Source organism: Pithys albifrons, chromosome 2 (assembly GCF_047495875.1).
Source record: "Pithys albifrons albifrons isolate INPA30051 chromosome 2, PitAlb_v1, whole genome shotgun sequence".
Classification (NCBI taxonomy): Eukaryota; Metazoa; Chordata; class Aves; order Passeriformes; family Thamnophilidae; genus Pithys; species Pithys albifrons.
In genome coordinates this window covers 67,236,105-67,249,674 of record NC_092459.1, presented here as the reverse complement: position 1 = coordinate 67,249,674, position 13,570 = coordinate 67,236,105, and the positions used below count along the sequence as shown (strand labels likewise).

Here is a 13,570-nt window from a genome sequence, read left to right as displayed (position 1 = left end):
AGGCTGACCCTGGGGAACTTTATGCCTGGAGGCACAGGGCAGGCAGCCCCTCTGGTCCTGGTTCCCTCCTTGAATGACTTGCAGCAAAGGGGGCACCAGCAAACCCCTGGGCTGGGTCCTCCATAATGAACATACCTCTTGGATAAACACACAATGCAGGCAAATAACCAGTTGTGTGGCAGTAAAAGAAGTGCAGACATGGACACAGGGAGAAGATGCCCCTGAGGCAGCATTCACTACCAACCCTTATCTGAATGAGCAATAGTTAAATGTTTGTCCTTGCTTTTTTCTTTCAAAAGTAGGGCAAATATCTATAGAGTTCCCAGTGGGGAGGTAATCTAACTTTAACTTTCATACAGTCAAGTAAAACACCCGAGACCTGTGTTAGGGATGCAAGCAGGTCGTCTGAATTATGATTATTCAATCTGGTATTATTTTAATCTGGCATGCCTCTCACGTGCTTCATTTAGGTTCATCTTGACCTGAAAACCGCAATCTCAATGCCTTTATGCCTTTATCCTCACAGGTGATTTATCTTGTTGCAGTATTTTTTTCTCCCCCACTATAAATATTTATTTTAATAGCGAAATCCTGCCCGTGAAGGCAGACCGGCACATTTCACCGTCTCGGGTCTCCCGAGCGTGGTCTGGGTCTCCTTCGAGCAGCAGCCTCTTGCTTTAACTCTTGCTCTTGCTAATTGAGGCAAGAAAATAATGAAGTAAGAGCCGCGGGAGGTGAGAGCCAACACCTCCCCTGCAGCGGCAGTGTGCTCCGGGTGATACTTCCTTACTCGTTTACAAGACAATAACCGAAGAAATTAAGGAGGGGGAAAAAATGACTGATCCTTCTGCATGAGATAATGGATGAGCCCGGGATGACCTGTTTTTTTCCTTGCGGTAGAGCGGTGCTGAAGACAGAGGGCACCCGCGCCCAGCCCACAGCCGTCGCCCCGCCGCCAGCGCACCAGCTCGGGGCGGCCGGAGAGCCGCCAATGCCCGCTCCCAGCAGGCAGGGAGCCACTGCCTCACCCGGCCAGGTACGTGTCAGGGGTGACCCTCCGAACGGACCGCGGGGCTCAGCCGAGGGGCTGCCCGTGTGGCAGGCAGGGCAGGCAAAAGGCACTGGGGAGCCGGGCTGGGGGCTGCCCGCGGAAGACGGCTTCAGGCGGCTCTGCCCGCCTGCGGGTGCGGACACATAGCCAGGACGGCGGCTCCCCTCAGAGCACCGCCTTCCTCGGGACCGTCTCCAGCCCCCCGCGCCGCCCGCCGGCCCCGGCATCCCTGCCCGCCGCCGGGGAGGGACGGGGAGCGGCGGCCAGCCCGGGGCGGTGCGTGCCGCGGCGGTCTCCGCGCCTCGGGGGGTGTGTACGGGTGTGTGCGGGTGTGCGTGCGGGGACACCGCGCCAGCAGCACCGGGCGAGGGGCAGAAGTTTTGGGGAAGCGCCCCGCGGCGCTGGCGGGCGGCCGAGCCAGCGGTGGCGCGACCGGGACAGCGAGACGCTGGAGCACCGAGTCAGCGGGGTGCCTGGACAGCAGGACAGGGGGGCAGCGGGGCGGCCGACAATGGAACAGGGGGCTACGGGGCCAGGGCCAGCGGTTCGGCCGCTGCCCAGTCTGCCGGGCGCTGTCCCGGGTGCTGAGGGCTCGTCGTGCAACAGGGACTTGGCCCGGCCGCGAGTCTCAAGCCCACCAGCCCTGCCGAGTGGCTCGCCGCCGCTCCCCGCCCGAAGCCTGTCTGCACGGCAGGCGTGCCCGTAAGGCACATCAGGACTTTGCCCGCCGTTGCCTTAGTAACTAAAATGTATTTTCACCTGCTTTCGTGTGTGTATCCCTGGTTGAATTACGGTTTTGTCCTCTACACATAGAAAAGTTAATGTAAAGTGGTTCCTTTCTTCCTCCCTTCGCTGACCTTTAAATGACATTTCCCGTGGCTGGTAGAGCAGACTGTTCGCTTTGTCTTTTCATTCGCATTATGTATTGAGGAAAGAAATTCTAAGCTGAGAAAATGCCTTCAGGTAGTCAGAATGCGAAGGGAGGAGCGCTTGTCACCCTGCTTTCAGGGCTGGAGCCTCTAGGGCTGGGCTGGGGCTCTTCTCTAACGAGCTGCCTACCTCCTGAAACTTCCTAAACTTCCCGGGGGCGGAGAGGGTGTGTGCTGGCTGGAGGTGTGTGAAGTAGCCACCTTGGCTTGAAAAGCAGATGCAAAAAGGATCGTAGAAATTCAACTTATGTGAATATGCATAATCGTATATCAAGGCCAATAAATACATGTTTTAATCCTTCTTGAAACTTCCTTTTCAGAGGCTTGTGGAAGCAAATTTCCCTGGGCATTTGTGAAAGTAGTCATCTCGAACTGCGAGGGGTTACTTTATCGAGCTTTGATTTGACATCAATTTCCCAGTTAGCCCATTTTCTCACCTATTTCTATGCCACCAGGTTAAAAGTCACTAGGATGACGGCTGTCTTAGCACCTTCGAGAGTGATACTGTGAAACTTCGTTGTGATGGTATTTGGAGCAACTTGGGTGTCGTCGGGTGGAAGCAGATGCCATTTCCTACATGTGCTTAAACCATGTGCAGGCAAGAAGACCCCATGAAATTCGTAATCTGGGTCTGGATGACATCGTGCAACAAAATGATTGGTGTGCTGCTGGTCTTTTTCCCTGCTCTGCTTCTGGAGATGGATGTGCTGCCCAGGAGTGCTGGGCGGAAGGTGCTTCTCTCTGCCGCCTCCTCACAGCGGTCGGTGGCTCGGATGGACGGGGATGTCATCATCGGGGCCCTCTTCTCTGTCCATCACCAGCCGCCAGCTGAGAAAGTGCCCGAGAGGAAGTGTGGGGAAATCCGGGAGCAATACGGCATCCAGAGAGTCGAAGCCATGTTTCACACCTTGGATAAAATTAACGCCGACCCTGTCCTGTTACCTAACATCACCCTGGGCAGCGAGATCCGAGACTCTTGCTGGCATTCTTCTGTGGCCCTGGAGCAGAGTATCGAGTTCATACGGGACTCCCTCATCTCCATCAGGGACGACAAGGACGGGGGCACCCGCTGCATTTCCGAGTCTCAGCCCCAGCCCCAGACCAGAGTGAAAAAGCCCATCGCGGGGGTCATCGGCCCCGGCTCCAGCTCAGTTGCTATCCAGGTTCAAAATCTACTCCAGCTCTTCGACATCCCTCAGATCGCTTACTCCGCCACGAGCATCGACCTGAGCGACAAAACGCTGTACAAGTACTTCCTCAGGGTGGTCCCCTCCGACACGCTGCAAGCCAGGGCCATGCTTGACATCGTCAAGCGTTACAACTGGACCTACGTCTCCGCCGTTCACACGGAAGGTGGGTATGGGGCAGCCCACAGCCCGCCCCGGGCCGTCTCCGGCGCGCTGCGCCCTCCTCGGCGGCTCCGCAAGGACGCGCCGGGGCTGGGTCACCCGCAGGGACCCCGCCGGGGCGGCTCCGCCCCAGGGCAGTGCCGGGCGCTGCCACCCGGGGAGACCGTGAGGTGAACGGGGAGAAATGTGTGGGGGTGCGGAGGTACAGCTCCGGGGCTGCGGGGCTACAGCTCCGGAGGCGCGGAGAAGCCCCCCGGCTGCGGGCTCGGCGGCGCAGGAAAGCCCGCAGGAGATCGGGCATCTTCCCGGCGGTCCCATCTCCGCCCCCAGTCGCAGTGTTTCTAAACAAAAAATAACCGATGTGAGCAGCTATATCGGGGGCGAACAGCCGCTCCCGCTGGGCCGCGGCGGGTCCGGAGGCTGCCCCTGGGGCTGATGGGTCCGTGGGGCTGACGCGCTCGATCGCTTCCATCGCGGGAAGTTTGGCAAAACGCAGTCAGGGCTCAGCGAGGACTCTTGGACTAGCTGTTGGCTTTGCTGCATGTGAACTGATTTCCCGGGACTGCAAACAGAGAGGAAACAAATCTGAAAATTCCACCGCAGTCCAGGCAGCCACCGAAAAACCAGGTCCCGTGGGAAAGGGTGGGCAGCCTGTCAGGAAGTCTGGGCAAGGGTGTTTACATGCAGCTTGAGCAATAGTAAAAGATACTACTCTGTACAATCTGTTCATAGTCAACAGGTTTTCTTAATTTTAAATATAAAAAGAAAAATATAGTGAGGGCATTTCAAAATGGGGTCGTTGGTTTATAACCAGGTTAGGTGGGCCAACATAAATTGCAGAAGAAATTGCATTTGATAGAAAAAGAACTCATGTGATATATTATTGTGGTAATCTTGTAGTCCAGTTACAGTCCTCTAAATGGGATTTTTAAGTACAAATTTGTAAAGCTGACCACATTATTGTTATAGATTTGCAACTATTCTGTTTATCTGAGTGTATCTCTTGTATGGATTTGATTTATGATTCCATCTGGTTACTGAGCTGACTCCACACCTTTCATTCTCACAGAGATGACTAAGTAAAAAGAGATAGGAACATATACTGTGAAGAATAAATAAAAGAATCTCCAGGAAGAATTGCGTATTTACAACATTCAAAAGGGAATTGGATTGATCTAGACACCTAAAACAGAAAGTGCTGCAATTTGAGGGGGTTTGGGGAGAAATAAGAGCATGAAGAAATGACCTGACATTTGCAGTTCATTTATGCCCTGTTCAGATGAGAAAATGAACTACTAAGAGTCGGAAATGAGCTATCAAGATCCTCTATTGTTGACAGATACGATTAGATCTTGTGGAAGGCCCAGATGACAAATAAACATGAAACTCTTTGGTGAAATTACTCTTCGGGTAAATTCTTCGGTGATGTACATAGTCATGACTCCCTTCAAGGCACTTCGGGGAGCTATGCTAACTCACTGTGCCTGAGGAACTGCCTCACGGGGCAGACTCCCTCTCTCCCACTCTCCTTAACATTAGTGGGCCTTACCTCTTGTGAAAAAGACAACACCTTCTGAAGGTTCATTTTAAAAAAGATCACTATAAATAGCAATTCCAATCATTGCTTCTGAAAAATTTTAATGAGATTCCTATTTTTATGGATATGTTACTGACTAAAGAAAAATAATTGTTGCAAGATATTTATAGATTTTGAAGTGATACTTTTGAAAACAGGAGTAGCCCACAAGGCAACACTCTCATTTTAGGAAAGGTCACAAGAATTTTGCAGATCACAAAGCTTGGATTCATATTTTCTTTTTTAGTTATTATTCTTCGGTATCTACCATTCCTTTATTGTTAGATTCAAGCCACATGTTTCACTGGAAATATGTGGCAAGCTTGAAGGTATGTGTATCTTTCTGGAAAGACAAGTTATTAACCCTCCACCTAACTGCTTTTGGGTAGATTCCAAAGACTTCTAGTTTTTGTTTTTGTTTTTCTATTTAAAGTGAAATTAGTAGTCATGAACTTTGGTGTAAATTGTTACATTTCTGTTGTTTCAAATCCCATGCATTCACTGTGAGAGACCTGCTTGCTGGTTTGTTAAAGGTGAGATCATTCTTCACAGACAATACAGAGCCACTCTGAATAATAGTCTGTGTGAACAGGAGCTGCTCCATCCATGCTATGTTTGGAAATACAGGGAGAAAGTGTAGTCAGAAACATTCCTCCTCCACAATTACTCATAGGCCTCTACACTGTCTTTATGGTGGGCTGCAAACTGTGCTGGGAGAAATTCTAGGGTATCACAGGTTGGAGAATCTCTTCAGCAGGGACTGTGAGAAATGGGCATGTTTCTAGGAAATGCACTGGTTGACACTGCAAAGAAGTTAATTCTTTTGCTTCTGGGTACTCCAGATCCAGCCTGATCCCCTCTCCAGAGCAGGAAAGCTGCTTAGTTCTTACCCAACCCCTGATTCTCATGAGGGTGAACAATGCTCAGCTCTTGAGGTGCCCAACCACAAGGGGATGCAATGAGACCACTGAGCTGACTGACTGCCTCCATCAGTGAGCCGTGGTCCTCAGTCCTCACTGACCCAGAGCAGGATCACAGAAACAGCCCAGAGAGACAAGCTCTTTCCCAGCCTGAACCATGCAACTTGTCTGTTTACCCTTCCTCTACTCCTGTAGTCTAGCTGAAGTTATTTGAATGTCCAAAACAATACCAGTGTAGACAATTATATCTTTAATTATCATCAGAAATAAATATTACAAAAATTTTGACCCATGTTACTTAACGTGAAGCCTATGCATACCATGAGAAAGAACATAAAGAAGTCACTCATGTAGGATGATGACTTTAAGTAGTTTACATTTCACATGGAAGTTTATTCTTCATGTGTTAATATAATTATTTATTAGTGTTGACTTTTAACTATATTCAGTCTCTACATTCTAGTACATGAAGTTGCATGGAGGTGTGCCAGACCTGTCAGGGGTTTTTCACAGTGGTTTTTTTATTAAGAAGTATAAACACTGCGCTTGTGTAAAAACTTCTCACTTAGTGAATAAAATGTGTTTTCAAAGGCCCACATAGTACATTTCTGTTTTTAGATTAAAATCAATGCATGCAACTCCACATTAAAGAATGAAGAAAGGGGAATTACTAAGTTTGGTTATTTTACTATGTGTCTCTGTTAAGGACACTTGCACATCATGAGAGTGAATTTTTTCCAGAGTGGGCAGCAGTTATTACAGGATGTAAGAAATCTGTGCATTTGCCTGCAGTAGGCTGTGTGACTGTATAGTAGATGCAAGGCATTCTCAAGGCTCTTATTTTTTTAAGTTTTCTTCAAAGATAATTCAGTGTTGGAGTTCTTGGCATGCCTGTGTTCCAGCTCTTAGGCTTGGAAGTCATGAAATTATCTTCAAATGCACTTAAGTAGATGCTTGACTCTGAGTAACAGCTTACTGTGCCCAAAGGCATCAAAAAACACGTGTTAAGTTGGGCACAACCCTGAGCATGATAAGGGCAGAAGGAGCTATGCTTGCTAAGGGTCACTTTCCAAATGACGTATTCTGGTCTTTAGCAAAATAACCTCAGAGTCAGGTATTATTGTCATTAAAGCAGTCACTGATTATTTGGTAATGTTGAAGAATTACAGGAGGCTCTTTCTTCCTTGGCTGGAGAAGAGCCCTTGGGCTGCCTCCTGAGCATGGCAAGGGACAGCAGGTACCACTGCTGTGCTTCTTTCATGCTGAAGGCACAGAAGTTGATAGGGTTGCCACCAGAAAATTAAGAATGGTTGTGAGGTTGCTGTAGGTTACACTGACTTCCAAAAGCCAAAACACACCTGCACTCTGTCTTTTGACCAAGAAGAAGTCTGCATTAAATCCCTCACTTTTAGCTGTTCCTCTTATACATGGAGCAGGAGAGATGATGGCATAAGAGATCTTTTTGTCACCTCATCTTCTAAGTACATCACTTCTGAATAAAGAAATGAGTACTTAGTGCCTGTGCCTGGCTTTTCATTTAAATCATTGCATGTCTGTTTGCCTTATATGATTTTTGATTCTGTGAAAACAAAATCTAAACGTGCAGAGTAGATGTTTGAGTGCTGTTTGCAATTTATGGACCACACTTACACTTCAATGTACAAATGACCCTCTATAAATGAAATTTCCACTGCAACAGTTTAACATCCTCCTTTTGCAGAAGGAACTTTGGAAATGGAATGATTAAGTTAATTGCACTGAATTTGGATTGTTTAGAAATTAGTTAGAGAACAGTGAGATGTTTCTGGTCTTAATCAAATTTTCTCAGATTTGTATTGCCAGGCTATTTCTTTTTCTTGAGTATAAGGCTTAAAGTGAGCTATCATCAAGCAGATGGTCCAACTTTCAGATCAAAGTAGATGGTAAGTAGATTATCTTCACAACGATTTTTGAAAACCTGACTGCTGCCCACTATCCTTTGTTGTAACATACTATAAATGTTGGAAAGAGGGTGGAAGGGAGCAAGTCCTGCATTTTATTGTAAATTTCACAGGAAATAAGTTCCTTCAGTAGTACCCACTAAAATAGCTTTAGATGTGCCAGAAGATAATACTTCTGTTCAAGGATAAGTGGGGCTATATTGATCAAATACCTCAAAGGAATAATTTTCATACAATTGTGTTTATTTTATCATCAGGCATTTCTAATGATGTTCTGTTATTAATATTATGGTGTCACTAAATGATTAATACTTTTTGATAAAATTATTTTCAGGAAACAGAGAACAGGAATTTAAATTCAAATGTTTGAAATTTCAAAGTGTATGAATATTTCTATAGGTACTAACAATTACAAAAATGCACTTAAATGTTAACCTCATGAAGAGGTATGAATTGTGCTGAGATGTGTGTTCACAAATACATATCTCAAATATTTTTTTCTGCATTTAACTACCTTCTCTAACCACTTCAGAGGCTCTGTGACAGGAAAAAATGAGAGGTATATGTTCTAAGGAGAAATTAGTTTCAAAACAAACAAGAACTAAAATATTCCCTTCATTGGATGCAGAAATTATATTAATTAGAAGGTTCTGGGAGAATCATTTACACAGATTGATATGGACAAAATTATTTTTGGTGACAAACACCAACAGAGATCAAAAGAAATTCCTTCTTGAAAACACATTTCTTTGCAGTACTTCTAAATTCAAAAATAATATAGCTTTTCAACAACACAGCTGGCAGTTGCATGAGTTAAGTCATCTCAAAAGACTCATCGAACTCCTGTGCTTGCATCCTCAGCAATACTGCTGGAGTTGATATTTATCAGTCAGCACCATGGGTTCACTTGTGTTTTGCTACTATTTTTCTCTGCATTATTCCCTTGCTCTCAGATTTTTATGTCCCACAATTCTTGTTGAGTTCTGTGAGTTTCCTTTAAAAATGTTAAATGAACTTGGGTTTCTCAAAAAGCTATGTGAAAAGACCTCTAAAGAATTCCTTTGAACACATGGTTCATAACATGAAGGTGGTTGTACTGAGGTTTCTCAGACAGAAAAGAAAGAGCCATGTGGAGTAAAATCATATAACTAGAACTAATGTCACCCATTGAGAAAGATATTTCAGGGGTCTGATGGATTAGTGAGCTGATAACTGTAGTGGGAGACCAGAAGCATTGCACCTGCCACATGCAGCCCAGAAAAATACTGATCAAAGTCATTACTAACTTGCTGACCCATACCAAATGAAGAGGGGATTTCAGTGTATCTTCTGGGTGGCAGGTGTGTTCGCAGCGTAAGCCACTGTCACAGATGGCAGTAATTAACACCTGTGCTGGCAGTCTGAACTGGAGGGTGAGGAATTTGTTGGACATAAGCTACAATCACATTGCACCTATAGAAACTGTCCCTTCACCTTTAGATATCTAAGGAATGCTAAGGGATATCAACAGAGATGGTTGGAGAGAGGTGTGCAAAGAACAAATGCCATCCAGTGGGTAATCAACTCAGTTTTGCTGGCTAATTTTTCAGACTACCTCTTTTCTCAAACACTAATACTGCTATGATTACTATTATTGCTATTAATGTACACCTTAAATAGAAACTTCCAGATCGGGTTTGCCATTGCAAAGTGTCTGTTCAGAGGTGTGGCAGGAGTCTTGTGCTCTTTGAAGCTGTTGTAGCCAGTGCTGTCTGTTGTGCTGTGGTCCCAGTTTCTGTTCAGTCCAAAGGAGTGCCCAGAAGTGGCTATTCATGAGTCCTAGAGCAGCATAAAGTCACTGAAGTCAACTGAGTTTATGTCAGCCTTAATTCTTCACCAGATAAGAAACACTCAGAGAGTAAGATCTATTTATTAAAACCCTGTCCCAACAAGAATACCTCACACTGTAGATAAATAGCATATAAGAAGTATAATGCCTAAGAATATTGCATATATAAGGGTTCCTCACAGTAATTGTTTTATGTGAAAACCCTAAACTGTCTTTGGCTGCAAAAAGGAAGTAAAAATTAAAGTAATGAGACTGCTGTACTGAACCTTCAAGAGCGGTGTGAATATTAAAAGAAGCAAGAGCTGGACATGTACAGAGCATACCTTCACAGCTCCAGTCTGTAGCAACTTCTGAAGTTCTAGGGCTACCAGCCATAAATGAATCTTTCCTTTAGGAGTTTTTCTAATCCAACTTTGCATTATTCATGCTTCAGTCTCTGCAGTATCACAGAATCACACAGAATCACAGAATGGGTAAGGTTAGAAGGGACCACTGGATGTCATTTTGCCTCAACTTGCCTGCTCAAGAAGGGTCCACTAGAGCATGTTACTCAGGATTTTGTCTAGATGGGTTTTGAAAATCTCTAGAGAAAGATACTCTACAGTCTGCTCCAGTGCTTAGTAACCCTCCGAGTAGAGGTGTTCTTCCTCAGTTCCATAAATTAATGATGTATTGTGTGAACAAATGTCTCCTGTTATTTACTTAAATCTATTCTTTGGTAACTGCATTACCTTTATACAGTCATACAAAACTACTCATCTTTTGTTAATCCTAATAATTATTCTGTACTTCTTATTCTAATATGAAATGTGGGGAAACAGAGCACTATTCAGTATTTGAGGGGGTGGGGTGTGCCATGGTTAAACTTACTGGTGAAATAACAATTTCAGTATTGCTTTCAGACCTTTGCTGATAAAATTTCAATAGTCCGTTACCTTTTTAGCTACCACCATGCAAAGAATGGATGTTGTCAGAAAATATCTTAAGATTACCAAAAAGCCTTCTTCTTAAATGGTAAAGCTTATTTCTGAGGCCATTACACACAGAATTTTCCTCATGTGTGTTGCTTTTAATTTATTAACACCAAATTTATTTCCTACACTTTGTTTCCTATCTGTTAGCCAATTATTAATCCAGGACCTTCTGTCATATCCTGAGTCACCACTATTTCTCTCAGAGCTTTTAATAAGTAATCTCATAAAAATCTTTCTTAAATTCTAAGTACTCTATAGTGATTTTATCCTTCGTACGGTTACCTGCTCCAGTAAAAAAGTCTAATTAGCTTCTGAGGTAAGTATCTTCTCAGAAAAGCTATATTTGTTTTTCCCTGATATGGCGTATTTATTTATTTGTGCCTTAATACTGTTTTGTTATTGTTCCTACCGATTAGCTTTACACAGGAATATCTAAAGTCTGCAGAAATATTATGTCCGTTGTTCACTAGATTACCCGCTATGCCTCTGTACTCTCTATAAATTCAGTTAAAAGTGAAAGCTGATATGTGAAAATATAAAATTACTTTTTCCACTTTACTGCTTGTTTTGGTGTTAAGGACACTAACTGGTGACCTAGCATGCCACAACAGAAAATTAGCTGATGTTGACAATTGGTTAAATTCCATCTTATGGATTTATTATAAAATACATTCTGTTGACACTCTGAGACAATAATTTAGTCCTATCTTACATAAGGAATGACCTTTGTATGAGAACCATCCTATCCGCCTTCACAGGCTATGCAGACTGAGAGAATTAATTTAACTTTTCTGTTGTGGTTTTATCTTCCCTGAGTGCTCTTTGTATATAATTGGTTATCACTGAATATCAGGCAAGTTTCCCATTTCTGAAATATTTGAAGAATGGTAGATTATTAGATTCTATGCCTTTATGTCTCAGAATTGTTTCATCTTGTTTTATTGTGGTTTTGTATTTCAATTGTAAAGGTATACTATGTTTGGATTCCCCCGTTAGAGCACAACTTAGACTTTTTAAAGCTTTTGTTTTATTTTTATTTATTTTTCTTTAAAAAAAAATTTAATAGCATTAGGAAAATTACTTTTCTGCTTTATAATGCCAGCTTTTTTTGATCCTTTTGGAGCTTTGGCTCTCAGCCTCTCATGTATTTTTGAGTACTCTCTATGTGATTTGTTAGCATTTCACTCTTTTGGCTGCTCCTTTTAATGTCCTTGAAATTATCTTTCTCATTTTTATATAATTTATTTTGATTTAAACTAAGTATTACTTTTACTAATATTTTATTTCACATGCAGTATTTTTCTATCCAAGTATCACTACGGTACAGTCACAATTACAGACTACTTTTTGGATAATTAGGTCTTAACACTGTATATGGCTCAAGACTAAACAAGAGTTCCTTCTTTTGTGAGTTCAATGAGCAAATGAGTAACACACATGAAAAAGAAATCAATACACAGTACGTAAGATTTGCCTTCCTTTTCCATTATCTAACCTATGGGCTGCAGTACTACATGCAGTGCCACAGTGTGTTAATAATGTTTCGTGACACGTGGAGAGCTTTTTAATGAAAAGTACTGTGCAGCACAAACTGTCCTTTCCTCTTGTGCTGACCTGCTGCCTAGGTGGCTTGTGCCCATCAAAAACTCAGTGTGACAGATATTTCACTTGACTGAAAAGTCATATTCTTTGCTATACAGTGCCACAGTCCTTTGTTTGAACAATTTTCATTCATTATCTCTCTCAAAACTTTTAAAAAATTAATTTCTTAAAGGATATCTGAATTATGTTAACAGCTATCAACAATTTATAAATGCCTTTGGAATTTGATAGGGATGTTGTAAGGATAGGCATTTGGCAGTTCTCGTAGACAGAGCAGAGAAGGTCATGTCCTATACTGTGCAGCAGACAAGTATAGTTGTAAGGCCCTTGACCTAATGCTCACTGAAGTTAGTCGATGGTCCTCTGTTGAGTCCAGTGGATCCTGAATGGGGCTCAGTATGGCCATCAGATGTTGTCTTTTCAGGTTATAGAGCTGACATTCCTCAGAAAGCTGTAAAAATCTACAAGGTTTGTGAATGCCACACCCAGGTGAGTCTCATAGTTAATTGAAAGTAGTGTGAAATTATTTGAAAGCAAACTGTGTTTGTTGGATTTGCATAGATATTAGAGGGTATTCAGATACATAGTTTTTCCATCTAACTAGAAGAAGGCTGAATCTAGTTCTTCTCATACAAGCTCCCCATTGTATTTAACATTTGTTTCTGTTTGCAAATAATTTGAGAAGCAAACTTTCATTTTCTTAAGTGCAGTCAGTTGTTTGACCAGTAACTTTCATCCTTTTCCATCTGTGGATACAAATGGATTTGTACAAGGTAGTAATTTCCCAAATATTTGTTTAAACAAAATTCATCCTGGCAAACAGCAATAAGAACCAGGCATGAATATTGTTGAAGTGACAGCTATTTGAAATCTGAATAAGTGTTCATAGGTACTTTCTTAAAGTGTCTGGCCAGGCTCCATTGAACATTGAATGTCTTTTCTTATGTGGAGCAGAATATAAAAGATAAATTTGTAATTAATTGTCAGGAGAAAACCTTTCAAGCTTATTTATATAAGCCTTTCTTATCCACATAGTGTTGTAGAGAGGCTTTAGCAAATGGAAATTTGACATGTAGAAGTTTGTGCTAGGTATTGAAAGTTGGTGATCCTTCTAATGGGAATGTATTTCTCTGACTGCAAGCTCCGCATGAGTAAATCTCAGTCTCTTGCCAAATCAGCAAATATGTGTAGCTGAATATTGATAGTACTGTTAAAGAAGGCTGTATTATGAGCATTGAGAAATTCTAGGATGATTTGAGAGAATGGAAAGTAAAAATTCACTCCTGTTGAACTGTTCAGAATGGGTTACAGGACCAGCAATATTCTTTTGGAGGATGCCCTTATTTGCCAGGCCATTTCCCTGGAAGGATAATCTCATTCAGGATCATATTAAAAACTAAG

The 13,570-nt window shown here is 43.0% G+C and overlaps 1 protein-coding gene across 1 annotated transcript in view; it reads left to right on the top strand.

Annotated features, from left to right (window-relative positions):
* The first annotated feature begins 948 nt into the window (after positions 1–948).
* GRM1 (glutamate metabotropic receptor 1) overlaps positions 949–13,570 on the top strand; it is a 195,390-nt gene continuing 182,768 nt past the window's right edge. Inside the window, exons 1-2 of the mRNA XM_071549372.1 lie at positions 949–1,036; positions 2,436–3,333. Coding sequence (XP_071405473.1) covers positions 2,571–3,333 — 763 coding nt within the window. The 5' untranslated portion in view covers positions 949–1,036; positions 2,436–2,570. The remainder of the gene's footprint in view (positions 1,037–2,435; positions 3,334–13,570) is intronic.